Here is a 17,996-nt window from a genome sequence, read left to right as displayed (position 1 = left end):
ATAACACTCATAGATCATTACACTAATAGATCATCACACTAATAGATCATCACACTAATAGCTTATCACACCATAACACTCATAGATCATCACACTAATAGATCATCACACCATAACACTCATAGATCATCACACTAATAGATCATCACACGAATAGCTTATCACACCATAACACTCATAGATCATCACACGAAGAGATCATCACACCATAACACTAATTGATCATCACACTAATAGATTATCACACCATAACACTAATAGATCATCACACTAATAGATCATCAGACCATAACACTCATAGATCATCACACTAATAAATCATCACACGAAGAGATCATCACACCATAACACTAATAGATCATCACACTAATAGATTATCACACCATAACACTAATAGATCATCACACTAATAGATTATCACACCATAACACTAATAGATCATCATACTAAAAGATCATCACACCGTTACTTGTCAGGTCAGGTCAGGCCAGATAAGATCTGTCAATTGCTACAGGTATCATGTAAACCTGTAATAACCTGTTCCATGGTCGGATTGGTGGTGACTAAACAGTCTCCCCCACCAGATTTTTTGGTGAGGAGGGTGTTTGGATATGGACACCCAGCAGGATTAAAAACAAAACCTGTCAAAGGGCAGAGGGGCTCCTTGTGAGCCAACGGCCATCCATATCTAGTACCCAACTGTGTCTGCGACCGTCCTGCAGTTGGGTTACTTCTTATTAGGAAGGTTGGTGGCAGGATTAGCACTCCGGCTACTGTAAAACCCTTCATTCTGCAAAACAAAAAACGCAAAAAAAAATCTGAAAACCCACTCCGTGGAAGTACCTTCTGTGCAGCTTCCCTTCGCAGGGCAGCGCACCGGATGACGGGATTGGGGCAACGCCTTCGGGACCCCAATCTTTGATGATAGGAAGGAAACCATGGGGAAACATTCCCAGGTCAGATTGCGGGAGTGTGTGTCGGAGTGGTGCTGAGGTGTCGTCCACCAGACGGCGGTCTCCTTGGGTCAACCTGAGGCGGTCCCTTTGGGTGGGTGCCTGGAATATCCTTTCCCGAAGAGGGGATGATCACCCGTCTCTGTTATCATCTGAGCTCAAGCGTTTGGACATCAGTATTGCAGCACTCTCTGAGGTCCGGAGACCGGATTGCGGCGAGATAATGGTGGGTGGTTACACCTACAATTGGTCTGGTTGCTCTGATGGTTACCATACCCAAGGAGTTGCTGCAGCTGTGTCCAATAAGCTGACCCCAATGATAATTGAGGTAACACCGGTCAACGAGCGTATTATGAGACTAAGGATTTGTCACTCCTAAAGTGTCATTTCCCTGGTCTCTGTCTATGCTCCGACTGAGGCGAGTGACCTCACCCTGAAGGACACATTCTACGCCACGCTCGAGTCTGTGGTTGATCAGTGCCCCAGACGAGATACACTTCTAGTCTTGGGGGATTTCAATGCATCGACTGGAACTGATAGGGATGGTTATGAGGTTTGTGTTGGTCCCCATGGGTCAGGAACTATGAACCAGAATAGCACTAAGTTCCTTGACTTTGCAAGAAGTCATGGACTTAGGGTGGCTGGTTTATGGTTTCAGCGCCCACAAGCTCATCGCTAGACTTGGTATTCCAACGCTGGCGGTGTGGCAAAGGAGGTTGACCATGTCCTCGTTGATGGTCACTGGAGGATGATCCAGAACTGCAGGGTCTACCAGAGTGCTCAATTCCTCAATACTGACCACCGGCTTGTTGTTGCAACTCTTAAGTTGCACCTTAAATCCTGGAGAATGGTACCATCCCAGCCTAGGCTGGATGTTGGCAAGCTCATGGATGAGAGGGCAGCTGATGACTTTGCGAACAGGCCGAGTGGAGATTTGAGGAATCTGGGTGCTTTGGGAGGTCCTGAAGAGTTGTGGAGTGCCTTCAAGACCACCGTCCTTGATGTTGCCGGTGGATGTCTTGGAATTCACTGCAGGGCAAAGAAGAATTTTCTCTCTCAAGGGACAATGAATTCCATTGACCAGAGTCGCAGGGCCAGGCTGAATGGCAGAGCTGAACTTTTCAGGGAGATGAGGCGTAAAACTGTACATGTGCTAAGGGTGGACAAGGAGGCCTATGTGCGAGGAATCTATGAGGGGTAGAGCATCACCTGTGGACAGGTGATTCTCGTCCCGCTTACAGGGGAATTCGCGCATTGCATTTATCCAAGCCCATCCCTCGGAGCACTGCAGTTCGAGCAGAGAGTGGTAGGCTCTTGACAGAGGAGTCTGAAGTGAAGGCCCGCTGGGCTGGTTACTTTGAGCGGTTGTATCAGGCTGATCCCCCAGCTGTCAAGTTGGACGTCAAGGGTGTTACAATCCCTGTTGCTGACCCTCGAATCAACTGTGGTCCACCTTCGCTTGTGGAAACACGGGCTGCACCGTCACATAACACCGTCACACTAATAGATCATTACACCATCACTCTAATAGATCATCACATCATCACTCTAATAGATCATAACACCCTCACTCTAATAGATCATCACATGAATAGATCATCACATCATCACTCTAATAGATCATCACATCATCACTCTAATAGATCATAACACCGTCACTCTAATAGATCATAACATGAATAGATCATCACATCATCACTCTAATAGATCATCACATCATCACTCTAATAGATCATAACACCGTCACTCTAATAGATCATAACATGAATAGATCATCACATCATCACTCTAATAGATCATAATACCGTCACACTAATAGATCATCACATCATCACTCTCATAGATCATCACACTGTCACACTAATAGATCATAATACCATCACTCTAAAAGACATAACATGAATAGATCATAATACCATCACTCTAATAGATCATAATACCGTCACTCTAATAGATCATTATACCATCACTCGAATAGATCATAATACCATCACTCTAATAGATCATAATACCGTCACTCTAATAGATCATTATACCATCACTCGAATAGATCATAATACCATCACTCTAATAGATCATAATACCGTCACTCTAATAGATCATTATACCATCACTCGAATAGATCAAAACATGAATAGATCATAACACCGTCACACTAATAGATCATAACATGAATAGATCATCACACCGTCACTGTAATAGATCATCACATCATCACTCTAATAGATCATCACATCATCACTCTCATAGATCATCACACTGTCACACTAATAGATCATAATACCATCACTCTAAAAGACATAACATGAATAGATCATAATACCATCACTCTAATAGATCATAATACCGTCACTCTAATAGATCATTATACCATCACTCGAATAGATCAAAACATGAATAGATCATAACACCGTCACACTAATAGATCATAACATGAATAGATCATCACACTGTCACTGTAATAGATCATCACATCATCACTCTAATAGATCATAATACCATCACTTCAATAGATCATAATACCATCACTCTAATAGATCATCACACCGTCGCACTAATAGATCATAACATGAATAGATCATCACACCGTCACTGTAATAGATCATAACATCATCACTCTAATAGATCATCACATCATCACTCTAATAGATCATAACATGAATAGATCATCACACCGTCACTGTAATAGATCATCACATCATCACTCTAATAGATCATAATACCGTCACTCTAATAGATCATAATGCCATCACTCCAATAGATCATAATACCATCACTCTAATAGATCATCACACCGTCACACGAATAGATCATAATACCATCACTCCCATAGATCACCACACCGTCGCACTAATAGATCATAACATGAATAGATCATAATACCATCACTCAAATAGATCATAATACCATCACTCTAATAGATCATAATACCATCACTCTAATAGATCATTATACCATCACTCGAATAGATCATAACATGAATAGATCATAATACCATCACACTAATAGATCATAACACCGTCACACTAATAGATCATAACATGAATAGATCATCACACCGTCACTGTAATAGATCAACACATCATCACTCTAATAGATCATAATACCATCACTCTAATAGATCATAATACCATCACTCTAATAGATCATAATACCATCACTCTAATAGAACAAAATACCGTCACTCTAATAGATCATAACACTGTCACACTAATAGATCATAACATGAATAGATCATCACACCGTCACTCTAATAGATCATCACACCGTCACACTAATAGATCATAATACCATCACTCTAATAGATCATCACATGAATAGATCATAATACCGTCACTCTCATAGATCATAGCATGAATAGATCATCACACCGTCACTCCAATAGATCATAATACCGTCACTCGAATAGATCATAATACCATCACTCTAATTGATCATAACATGAATAGATCATAATACCATCACTCTAATAGATCATAATACCATCACTCGAATAGATCATAATACCATCACACTAATAGATCATAATACCATCACTCTAATAGATCATCACATGAATAGATCATAATACCGTCACTCTCATAGATCATAATACCGTCACTCGAATAGATCATAATACCATCACTCTAATAGATCATAATACCATCACTCTAATAGATCATAATACCATCACAGTAATAGATCATAATACCATCACTCTAATAGATCATAATACCATCACTCTAATAGATCATAATACCATCACTCGAATAGATCATAATACCATCACTCTAATAGATTATAATACCATCACTCTAATAGATCATAATACCATCACTCGAATAGATCATAATACCATCACTCTAATAGATCATCACACCGTCACACTAATAGATCATAACACCATCACTCGAATAGATCATAACATGAATAGATCATAATACCATCACAGTAATAGATCATAACATGAATAGATCATCACACCGTCACTGTAATAGATCATCACATCATCACTCTAATAGATCATAATACCATCACTTCAATAGATCATAATACCATCACTCTAATAGATCATAATACCATCACTCTAATCGATCATAATACCATCACTCTAATTGATCATAATACCATCACACTAATAGATCATAACATGAATAGATCATAATACCATCACTCTAATAGATCATAATACCATCACTCTAATAGATCATAATACCATCACTCTAATAGATCATAATACCATCACTCTAATAGATCATAATACCATCACTCTAATAGATCATAATACCATCACTCTAATAGATCATAATACCATCACTCTAATAGATCATAACATGAATAGATCATAATACCATCACTCTAATAGATCATAATACCATCACTCTAATAGATCATAATACCATCACACTAATAGATCATAACATGAATAGATCATAATACCATCACTCTAATAGATCATCACACCGTCACACTAATAGATCATAATACCATCACTCTAATAGATCATCACACCGTCACACTAATAGATCATAATACCATCACACTAATAGATCATAACATGAATAGATCATCACACCATCACTCTAATAGATCATAATACCGTCACTCTAATAGATCATAATACCATCACTCTAATAGATCATAATACCATCACTCTAATAGATCATCACACCGTCACACTAATAGATCATAATACCATCACACTAATAGATCATAACATGAATAGATCATCACACCATCACTCTAATAGATCATAATACCATCACACTAATAGATCATAATACCATCACTCTAATAGATCATAACATGAATAGATCATAATACCGTCACTCTAATAGATCATAATACCATCACTCTAATAGATCATAATACCATCACTCTAATTGATCATAATACCATCACTCTAATAGATCATAATACCATCACTCTAATATATCATAATACCATCACTCTAATAGATCACAATACCATCACTCTAATAGATCATAACATGAATAGATCATAATACCATCACTCTAATAGATCATAATACCATCACTTTAATAGATCATAATACCGTCACTCTAATAGATCATAATACCGTCACTCTAATTGATCATCATACTGTCACTCTTATAGATCATAATACCATCACACGAATAGATCATAATACCATCACTCTAATAGATCATAACATGAATAGATCATAATACCATCACTCTAATAGATCATAATACCGTCACTCTAATAGATCATAATACCGTCACTCTAATAGATCATAATACCGTCACTCTAATAGATCATAATACCATCACTCTAATAGATCATAATACCGTCACTCTAATAGATCATAATACCATCACTCTAATCGATCATAATACCATCACTCTAATAGATCATATAACCATCACACTAATAGATCATAATACCATCACACTAATAGATCATAATACCATCACTCTAATAGATCATAACATGAATAGATCATAATACCGTCACTCTAATAGATCATAATACCATCACTCTAATAGATCATAATACCATCACTCTAATCGATCATAATACCATCACTCTAATTGATCATAATACCATCACTCTAATACATCATAATACCATCACACTAATAGATCATAATACCATCACTCTAATAGATCATAATACCATCACTCTAATAGATCATAATACCATCACTCTAATCGATCATAATACCATCACTCTAATCGATCATAATACCATCACACTAATAGATCATAACATGAATAGATCATAATACCATCACTCTAATAGATCATAACACCGTCACACTAATAGATCATAACACCGTCACTCTAATAGATCATAATACCATCACTCGAATAGATCATAACATGAATAGATCATAATACCATCACAGTAATAGATCATAACACCATCACACTAATAGATCATAACATGAATAGATCATCACACCGTCACTGTAATAGATCATCACATCATCACTCTAATAGATCATAACTTGAATAGATCATCACATCATCACTCTAATAGATCATAATACCATCACTTCAATAGATCATAATACCATCACTCTAATAGATCATCACACCGTCGGACTAATAGATCATAACATGAATAGATCATCACACCGTCACACTAATAGATCATAATACCATCACTCTAATAGATCATAACATGAATAGATCATAATACCATCACAGTAATAGATCATAACATGAATAGATCATAATACCATCACTCTAATAGATCATCACACCGTCACACTAATAGATCATAACACCGTCACTCTAATAGATCATAATACCATCACTCTAATAGATCATAACACCATCACTCTAATAGATCATAACACCATCACACTAATAGATCATAACATGAATAGATCATCACACCGTCACTGTAATAGATCATCACATCATCACTCTAATAGATCATAATACCATCACTTCAATAGATCATAATACCATCACTCTAATAGATCATCACACCGTCGGACTAATAGATCATAACATGAATAGATCATCACACCGTCACACTAATAGATCATAATACCGTCACTCTAATAGATCATAATACCGTCACTCTAATAGATCATAATACCATCACTCTAATAGATCATAATACCATCACTCTAATAGATCATAAACACCATCACTCTAATAGAACAAAATACCATCACACTAATAGATCATAACATGAATAGATCATCACATCATCACTCTAATAGATCATAAACACCATCACTCTAATAGATCATCACACCGTCACACTAATAGATCATAACATGAATAGATCATCACACCGTCACACTAATAGATCATAACACCGTCACTCTAATAGATCATAATACCGTCACTCTAATAGATCATCACACCGTCACACTAATAGATCATAATACCGTCACTCTAATAGATCATAATACCATCACTCTAATAGATCATAATACCATCACTCTAATAGATCATCACACCGTCACTCTAATAGATCATAATACCATCACTCTAATAGATCATAATACCGTCACTCTAATAGATCATAATACCATCACTCTAATAGATCATAATACCATCACTCTAATAGATCATCACACCGTCACTCTAATAGATCATAATGCCGTCACTCTAATAGATCATAATACCATCACTCCAATAGATCATAACATGAATAGATCATAACACCAACACTCTAATAGATCATAACATGAATAGATCATAACACCAACACTCTAATAGATCATAATACCATCACTCTAATAGATCATAACACCAACACTCTAATAGATCATAACATGAATAGATCATAACACCAACACTCTAATAGATCATCACACATCATATATAAACCCATGTGCCATTAACTACACTCCGTCAGTGGTGTGTATTGTTATTACTTCTGCCACTGAAAGTGGATGGAGCTTATGTTTTAACCCCTGTCTGTTTGTCTGTGTTGGTGGACATGTGGGGTGTGTGACAAGGACGAATCGATTTGATTTTGTTGAAGATCCCAATCCAGATTCGGATTCGAGAATTTTTTTCATCTTCAATAGGTTCTTCACCATTCAGAGATTGGGCTAAAACGATATACAACATGACATTTCAAACATTTCGGACGGATTTGAACGAAACTTGGTGGATAAGTCGGTTCGGTAATAATAACTACCTGATAATTGGTTCACGAGTCAGTCAGTGACCACTATATTCGTTATGGGTGTGTCTGTCTGTCTGTCTCTCCCGAGCATAGCACCTTGGGTTTTGATCCGATCCTGATAAAATTTGGGTGGGAGGTTTAGATCATGATCTAGTTGTGTTTTCCTGAGAATGGGCATGCTGCGCCCATTATGGGTGGAGCCACGCCCAAAAAAACATGTGTTTTTAGGGGGTAGCCGATTTCAATTTGCATCTTCTCCGAGGGGTTTGTCGAATCTCACAGGGGTTTCGGTATTTGGTTAGCCCAATGGCACCTGCATAGCCCCACGGAGCTCGATTTTTCATCTTCGTCCCAAGGTCAAGGTCACAAAGTCACGAACTTAGAAAATTGCGAATTTTGACATAAAAATCATACGACCGCCCAAACTTTGAGAGCTAGGATGACAATATTTTTTTATGCATAATCTTGAGGTCATTCCCCACCTTAAGTGTTGAAACCATTTTGCTCTGTCTCGAACACCTTGCCCGTGGTGCCCCCTTCAAGTTTGTTTTTACGCCAATTTCATCAAAGTATGGATAATCCGAGTAGTGCGAAATGCCATATAGCCTATATGACGTTATATTGTTCCTGGAATGTTCCAGAGGAAGTTTTGCACTAAAGGTCATAATCCTTGACCTTTGACCTTTAAAGTTCACAAAGGTCAAATTTTCAAAGTTGTGGGAATCGAACCGGGTTTTCGACCTTCTTCGACTAACTAACTCAAGTAAGCTATAGCACGTATCCTGTTTCCTTATTTTAATGTCCACAACATTGTTTTGTGACCTTTAAAGATTATGCAAAGGTCAAATTTTTTAAGTTGTTGAACAAAACCGGGTTCTTCGACATTTTGCAGCTAATAACCTGTCACTCGTACCACATCATGTTCATCATTTTTATAACTTGGTCAAACATGTCTCATCCTTGACTTCTAAAACAATCTACATCGTCAAATACCGCTCGTGAGCCATCGTCGTCTTCAGACTTGTAACATTTATAACTCATTAAGAAAACATTTATAACCAGAAAACATGTGGAATTAATGAAGGATTGTTCTGATAGTTTGTTTTATATCCAGAAACAGAATCCCGTGAAGGATCGGATGCTTCGCATTCCCATCTGAGCATATAACTCGTCATCGTGATAGGACCCCCCCTCCCCCCCCCCCCCGAGTTCAAATCAACCATAATTATCTCAATGTGCTCCATAATTAAATAACAGATGCTTGTTTCCTTTGAATGAAAATATGTTCACAACTCGAGAGGGCATAGAACACTTTACCCAAACTTGGACATGGGGGGGGGGGGGGCTTCATTTGAAGCAGTTTAGTTGGAGGAGGAAGAAGAAGAAGTCACGAAGTTCTCCCATCCAAGAGAGCACGAATGAGAAATTTGATTTTTTTTTTCGTTGTAAACATAGTCAAAGCTCGTGAAACAGCTCTGGAGGGGGATTTGTGTTCCACTGTGTTCAAATATATCATTCTACAGTCACGGAATACAATTTAGTCAAAGTACCACGGAACTGAATGTTTTTGGAGGTGACAAGAGAAGACACTTTGTGTTCTACAATGTTCAAATATCTAATTCAATTAAAATGAAATAAAAAATTTTAAGGTTGAAAAAAACAAACAAACAAACAAACAACAAATCAACCGTTTAATCGGAATTTACCTCCATTGGTGCAGCGTCTATTACACCGCCTTACTTAACACGTTACATTCGTTTTTTTTGTACCTGTTGTTTGTGTCCTGTATGACTACCGAAAAATATTCCTGTTTGGTTTGTTTTTCAATCTTGCTTGACTGCCAGAGGGACAGACAGACTAAAAATTTTTTATCTTACCCCTCTCTGTGCGATCGGGATGACATTCCGTACGATTTGCCAAATTCGGAGCCAAAGTACTGCATACTGCACTTTTCGTGTTCAAAATATAACATAAAATTGTTCCTCAATCAAAGAAATGGACAGACAGACAGACAGACAGAGTTAAACCAATCCATACCCGGGGTTCTGTTTTTGGTTACAAAATCGAATATGTAGATATAGTTGGAGGCAACAATTATGGAGGAGCTTGAAGTGATGCCACCTGGCTGTAAGACGCATGTTTAATAAATCGTACCCTGTTTAGCCATGATTGTCCTGATCCTACTTGTAGTTTGCTGTTGAGCTGAATCTTAGAAATTCCATCTTCTGCAATCCGATCAAGTTGGATTATTATATGTTGTCTGATAAAGCTGTCGTTCTAAGGGTCTAAGACAATGTTGCCCTCGTGTGCCTATGACACAAATGTGGACATCTCCTCTTGTGTGTCTGTGTGCCGTCTTCCTTTCCCTTGAATCTCCTGTAGTCGACACCCGACGCATGCCCGTCATGACCACCACACCGAAGATGCTGGACTCAAGTCCCGCACTCATGGTAGACGTGAAGCCACGAGTGCAGGTGGAAGCGTCGGTCGCGCAGATCCCGCAGCAGGTGCCGGGAATGGAGGTGCTCGGAGAGCTGAACCTACCCGAACACCAGACGGAGATGGTACGCACGGACAGCCCGAACTTCCTGTGCTCCAGGCTTCCCCCGCACTGGCGCTGCAACAAGACACTGCCAGTGGCATTCAAGGTATCTCGAGGAGATGAACACCACGGTACTTCTGGTCATATCCATTGTACCAAAGTGGTTGTGATGATGGTGGCTGGATGTGGTGATGTTAGAAATTAAAAGAACGTCCTGTTTCTGGAACACCATGGTATAAAATCGCCATTGATGTTGTCACCAATAATATACGATACCTGCCATAACGATGAGCATAAGATGCTGTTTTGGTCCCTAAAGACGTGTGGAGTCTTCGTCTGGTTGTTTGTGGATATAAAACCTTGTACATTATCTGATCCATACCATTATTTATCAAGTTCACTTATCGACTACATTATATGTTTATGATTGCTATAACATGATTTTCATTATTACATTGAAAAAAACATCCTTCTATACATAATATGTCTTCATGATGAGCACTGCTATCATGCCTTTAACTGTCGTGATACTTATGGTGGTATTGTGAGGAAGAGTATAACCTGCCGTTGTGTACTACGGCAGGTGGTGATTTTGGGCGATATATCGGATGGGACTTTGGTCACCGTTTTGGCAGGGAATGATGAGAACTTCTCTGCGGAACTGCGAAATGCCACGGCGGTTGTTAAGAACCGCACTGCACGCTTTAACGATCTGCGCTTTGTTGGTCGGAGTGGAAGAGGTGAGCTATCTTACACGTTTGCAGATCAATGATCATCAGCTTCATCCATTCCGGATGGAACATGCTATTGTGATGGGTGTGTGTGTGTGTGTGTGTGTGTGTGTGTGTGTGTGTGTGTGTGTGTGTGTGTGTGTGTGTGTGTGTGTGTGTGTGTGTGTGTGTGTGTGTGTGTGTGTGTGTGTGTGTCTGTGTGTGTGGTTGGTATCTCCATATCCATCCATCCATTGGGACCCTACTCTGTGCAGAGCGTTGGTGCTGCCTAAGCAATCTCCTGGGCTATGGGGCATAATCCTGGACAGGTCGCCAGTCCCGACACAGGATACTAGCAAGTTGGCACTCAGTTTGCCGACCTTGGAAGGATGACAGGCAGAGTCAACCCCACCTGATATTAATTCAACAGCAGAGCAGGATTTGAACTCGGGATCCTGGGATCCCAGGCCCACCACCCTAACCATTAAGCCAATGCCAGGCATTATCTCCATATGCAGGTTTCAGAAGGTGGAACAGACCCTCCGAGGTCTCAAAATATCCACCTCCGTGTGTGTGTGTTTTTGTGTGCGAGTCCACACACAGAACAACTTTAATATAGCGCTCAGAGTTACCTAATTTAATACAGCACCACGGTGCATGAAAGGTGTCCTCCAGACAAATACTCCGCCAAGGTTCTGCATTGTTAACTGCTTGTTCTGGTTCCTTGTGGAACGGTTTTGGCATCCATCAGGAGGATCAAATGTTATTGTGGAACTGTCGCACGAATGCCATCGCATCTAGTCTACCAAACAAGCTCATATTTAAGGCTCCGTTTCATTCGAGGCTGTCATCGGTCAATTCTTATATCTATGGTCATGCCGAAATTCTGCCCTTTTGGGTGGTGGTCCACATAATCGGACTCTAGAGATCTTTCCATGGATTGATGACTCATTCTGGTTGTTTTTTTTTACCTTCTGATTCAGTCTTTCTAATCTTAGAATGGCTCATCCAGTCTCGTGTATGAATGATGTGGCAAGGTTGGATGAAATATTTTGTTATAAATTCCTTTTCTTCTTTTACAGATTTCTTATCCCGGTATTATTTGCATTAACGTAATTGGCTTGATTCATGATCCAATTTCTTTTCTCTATTTTGTTTGCAGTGGAATGTGTTTGAAAGTATGATTTGTTACACCTTGGTTTGCAAGCCTCGCTGGACTATTACCTTTGGATGAACCGTTTTGCCATCGGTCTGATTCTTGGTACACACCTGTACACATCCATGTAGGTGTTGCGTAGTAACTGTCCCACATTCTCTTGTTTCAGGTAAGAGTCTGAACGTTACTATTACAGCCTTTACAAGCCCTATACAAGTGGCGACGTACCATCGGGCTATTAAGGTCACCGTGGATGGTCCTCGAGAGCCACGGCGTGAGTACCTGCACCCGTTAATTACGTCCACCATTGTAACGATAATATTACTTGCAGCAGAGGGTGGACTAAAATCAGCTTTTAATACAGCGTGTATCAGGCTCCGATGGGAAAAACTGGTGACTAGACCATTTGAACCTGGTGCTGGTCATGCCTATGATGGTAGATGTCCGATGTCTCGGAAAGGAGGAAGAAATGCTGGTTCATTGCCAAGCCCCCTGGAGCTATATAGTGTGTTGTGCCAAGGGCGTGCCAATGGGGTTTGCACGCACCCCCACCCTCCAGCTCCTACACTTCCCTTGCACACCTGCACAAACATTCCGGGTGTTGGGCGGTACGGAACAAAGAAGTCACGTTTCACCATTTTCCATTGCACTCCCCCTTCATCGCTCTGGCAGTTGGCAATGTGGCATGGACACACACACACACACACACACACACACACACACACACACACACACACACACACACACACACACACACACACACGCACTGGTCCTACAGAGAAGGACATTATATCAATAAAGATCAATGGTTCCTTAAAACAGATTCGATTGCATTTTGTGCTATCATCATGAAAAGAAATTTGTTTTCTTGTACCTATTATGGATATAACTAGTTGAGTATGGTAGGGGAAGACCCCCCTCCACCCTTTCCCACCCTCCTCCTTCCCATGTACAGTATATATCCACATCAATCTTTTTGTTCAGCACTTCAAACATTTCAGCACAGTAGAGTGTTCCACCAGTGTGTCTGCTTTCTTTTGGAGGTAGGTTGGCCGAGTGTGCGATTTGGTCGCATTCGCTGCCGGATGTTAAATATCCCATGATACCTTCCAAGTTGAGGAGGCCGTTGTTTGCCGATACACCCTGGCCCAACTCTAATCCCGATTAACACTGTTAAGAGCTTGACAAAGGGGACAATGACTGATATAGGAAGGGGCTTCTCATTAGAAGTTTGTTTTGATTTATTTCCTGAGATTTGGTGTATTCATGATTCCCACACGCCAACCATCGCTGATTCTTTACCCCCCTTAACATATTCAGGGCACCGTCAGCGGATAGGAGAAGAAGGACTCAAACCAAACTCTGTGGGACTGTTCACAACAGACCGTCTGCTCCATCTCAGCTCACAGCTTGGTCCTCCGGGCATCCGACCCACAATGGCGGTCAACCACTGTTTCAGCAGCTCAACCCATGGTACGCCTTGTGGAGTTGGTTCCATGTTAAACACAATGAAAATGAAACTTTTGTCTTTTTTTTTCTTCCTTGTTCAAGACTGATTCGATCATTTCAGCCGGATAGTAAAACTAAGCCTTGCTAAATCTTAATCTGCAATCAAGGTTCTGCTGTAGTAGCCGTAGTAATAGTGTCACAGGCCATCCTTTTTGACCGAGACTTCGGCCTAAATGTAGGACCAATTCTGGCATTTTTTTTTGATTATTTAGCTGAAGTGATGTTGCACACCACTCCTTCCCAATTCCAGATCCACGTGATGCATGATGTCATTGTTGGGCGCCGAAGGGAGTACTCAGTTTTTACTCCGTTTATTGGGTCGCCGAAATAGGTGACCCTTATTGTCAGTAATTCTGTCTGTTTGTTTGGATGTTTGTTCGTTTGTCATCGGCATAATTAGTAGTAAACGTGGGTGGATTTTGACAAAACTCAGGTGGTAGGTACATCTTATGACCGAGTGCTTTGGAAATTGTGATGGTTGCTTGGGACGCTTTGGTTCCCGAGCAACAACCGAAAAACCTTCAAAATCGGTACCGTTCACGCGAAATCAATTCCGAAAGCCATTGTCCCACGTAGGGTTATGAAATTTGGCACGAATGATCAACAGGTGATGCTCTATCAAATATATTCCGGTTTTTGTGATTATATGGAATACTTTACCCACAGCGCCCCCTGCAATTAGGGTATGCGCGAAAATTGGCGAAAATTGAAGGCCCCCGAGCGACCAGGTGAGTGCATCGATACGAATGAAACTTTGTAGATTCATGGTACTCAATGAGTACTACAACTTTGCCTCAGGACATATTGACCGATTTCGCTTAGGTCAGGGGTCAAAGGTCAATTAGTGCAAAAATCGATAATATGCGAGAGCTGGAAGTGGCTTCACGCCAAATGCTACTCCTCCTAGGGTTATGGTCGGATGGTCATGAAAATTCACACTAATCGTCTGGAATACATTGTGCACAAACGATCGAGCCGGATTTTCGATTTCGATCTTTGTTCACCCACAGCACCCCCTCGAACTTTGGGGATTTCCGATTTCAAACCGCATTTTCGGTACTTTTCATTCAAATGGATACCGAGTAGTTATCAGTTGATGGAACTGGATGAGATTTGATATGCATAATCTTAAGGTGATTCCCTATCCGCTATATGACATCCATTTTGCTCTATGTCTTATAGTTTCCATGCTCGGCGACCCATCGCCGCCTACCGGCTTGTTTGTTTGTTTGTTTGTCTGTCCAGGCGATCTCAGCCATCTTTTGAGATAGGGAACTGAAATTTAGGGACAAAACTGAAGATGTGCTTTTTCTTTTTTTTCTTTTTGTATACACTGTCAATGCTCGTATGAGCGCGAACACACAGAAACGCACAAGGGCAGTAGGAGACAAGAGAGGTGGGAGAGGGAAGGAAAAAACAGTGGGAAACAGAGACATGATATCTGTGGAAGGGAGAGGGATGGGGCAGGCTTTGGCAAAGAAGTATTTTTTTTATTTATCAATTAATTGATTAATTACTTAATTATTAGGGATTTATTAATGACTTTTTATATTCTTTCTCATCTGGGCAATATCTCAGGCACCTTTTGAGCTTGAAAGCTGATATTTGAACACGACGGTGACCGAGTGATTTGGATATAAAGGGTATGTTTTGATTTACAGATGAATCAATTAATTGATTAATTATTTGATTTTTCGATTAATTACTTAATTTTCAAAAACTTCGAGATTTGGATATAACAGTTGTTCACTTAGCCATATTCTTCAAAGTTTCCCAGTTCCTGATGGAGTACCATCGCCGGGAGCACCGCATGCCGGAGGATTTGGTATTTATTTATTTATTTGGCATGAGGGCGGTGTACTTTGAATGTACCTCGACTTGTTCTGGGGTTTTTTGAAATGTCGTTTCATCAATAATTAATCATAACCGTTGGTAGATATCCGACGCGTTAATCCACGATAGCTTAGCTTGGCAAACCTTCCTTCTGAAAGGAATTCTGAATTCACTTCTTACTCTGGTCTTGTTCCAATATTGGTCAGTGTAGATTGCAGAGGATCTGTTCGCGAGGTTCAAGCCCCAAAACTAATTATAATTTCCTTTCCAGACATGAGCCGGCATTCCCAAGCATCACCTACATGGGGTTATGAGCAACCCTATCCACAATACCTGGCTCAGGTATCTGGAAGCACAAGTCATTTGCCATCAGCTCCTGTGTCACCGGTGCGTCCTGGAGGTTTGCCTGCCATCACCCCAGAAATGGCTGGACGGTTGCCAGGTGAGAACCCCGACATAGTTTTGGTCATTTAATGAGCAGTGCATACTCTTTCTCTCAATAATGTCCTTTTGAGTTCAATTCTTTATTTCTGCTGCTCTTGAGAAGTCTGATCTGTCCTGTTCTTCAGTCTACTCTGTACTGTCCTTCAAAATCTGATCTTTCCTGGTCTTCAAAGTTTCCTCTTTCCATCACCCAGAGAGCCTTCTGGTGTGGACGTTCATGATACCAAGGAGGTTATACGTGGTGAGGAATTTTTTCCCCACCTTTCCTACCTGGTGATATTGCCTCTCCTTACTCTAATATTACAAGATAAAACTATTGGGTTGGCCATCTTGAGTTCCCATCTGAGCACAAAGCTCATGCTCTTGTGATCGCAGGTGCAACTCCCATATCCTGTATCAATATTGTTGATTCACATCTTTGTAATCATGGTTCTTGGAAGGAGGCATCAAGTGTTTGTTTATTCTTGGTGTCTGTGGTGTCTCTGCTTTTTGAAGAATAACTATCCTATTATTTATGTTTTTAATTATTTCTTTTTAAATTTAAAATAATTTTTTTTTTCAATTATCAATTATTAATTTCTTTTAATTTTTCTGTTTTTTTCAATTTTCAAATACTAGTTACAGGGTGATTTATATTTTTATATAATTCGAGAAGCCTAAATAATTTCCATAGCCTGGTGTTGGCTTAGCGGTGAGGGTGGTGGCTTGGGATCCTCGGGTCCTGAGTGGGTCGCTGAATTAATACACCAGGGGGTTGACTCAGCCTGTCATCCTTCTGAGGTCGGCAAATTGAGTACCAGCTTGCTGGGATAATTGAGCCATTCGAGTATCCTGCGTCAGAGTGGCGACCCATCCAGGATTGTGCCCAATAGCCCAGGAAACTGCTTCGGCAGCACCGACACTCTCTGTACAGAGTATGGTTCCAATTGTTGTTATTATTATTTCAATAATTCCCAGACACGGAAAGCTATATCAGTTAGGAACCTAATATTTTGCGTAAATGTAGACTAATGTCTGATAAAGACGTGACGTGATCCACACAATTGATTGCCTTAAATGATGTGCTGAAAGTGTCCACCACCATGTTGCAGGTACGAATTCATTCTTTGCAGCATTCTCTCCGACACAGTGTCGCATTTATAGGGGAATATTGCTGATTGTGTCACTGATTATTGCTTTTAATTCACCAAGAGTGCGTGGATTTGTCGCGTACAGTACACTATATCCTTCGAATACAAGAAATCTGG

At 40.2% G+C, this 17,996-nt stretch overlaps 1 protein-coding gene across 1 annotated transcript in view; it reads left to right on the top strand.

Annotated features, from left to right (window-relative positions):
• Positions 1-17,996, top strand: part of LOC147011445 (runt-related transcription factor 1-like) — a 60,708-nt gene that overhangs the window by 37,261 nt on the left and 5,451 nt on the right. The window contains exons 2-6 of the mRNA XM_085856181.1: positions 10,938-11,203; positions 11,681-11,837; positions 13,133-13,237; positions 14,284-14,436; positions 16,577-16,747. Coding sequence (XP_085712307.1) covers positions 10,938-11,203; positions 11,681-11,837; positions 13,133-13,237; positions 14,284-14,436; positions 16,577-16,747 — 852 coding nt within the window. The remainder of the gene's footprint in view (positions 1-10,937; positions 11,204-11,680; positions 11,838-13,132; positions 13,238-14,283; positions 14,437-16,576; positions 16,748-17,996) is intronic.

This window comes from Eptatretus burgeri, chromosome 15, assembly GCF_056783735.1.
Source record: "Eptatretus burgeri isolate ZD-2024b chromosome 15, Ebu_testis_v1, whole genome shotgun sequence".
Taxonomy (NCBI): domain Eukaryota; kingdom Metazoa; phylum Chordata; class Myxini; order Myxiniformes; family Myxinidae; genus Eptatretus; species Eptatretus burgeri.
The sequence above is the reverse complement of the archived record's forward strand: the minus strand, read 5'-3'. Positions and strand labels throughout refer to the sequence as shown.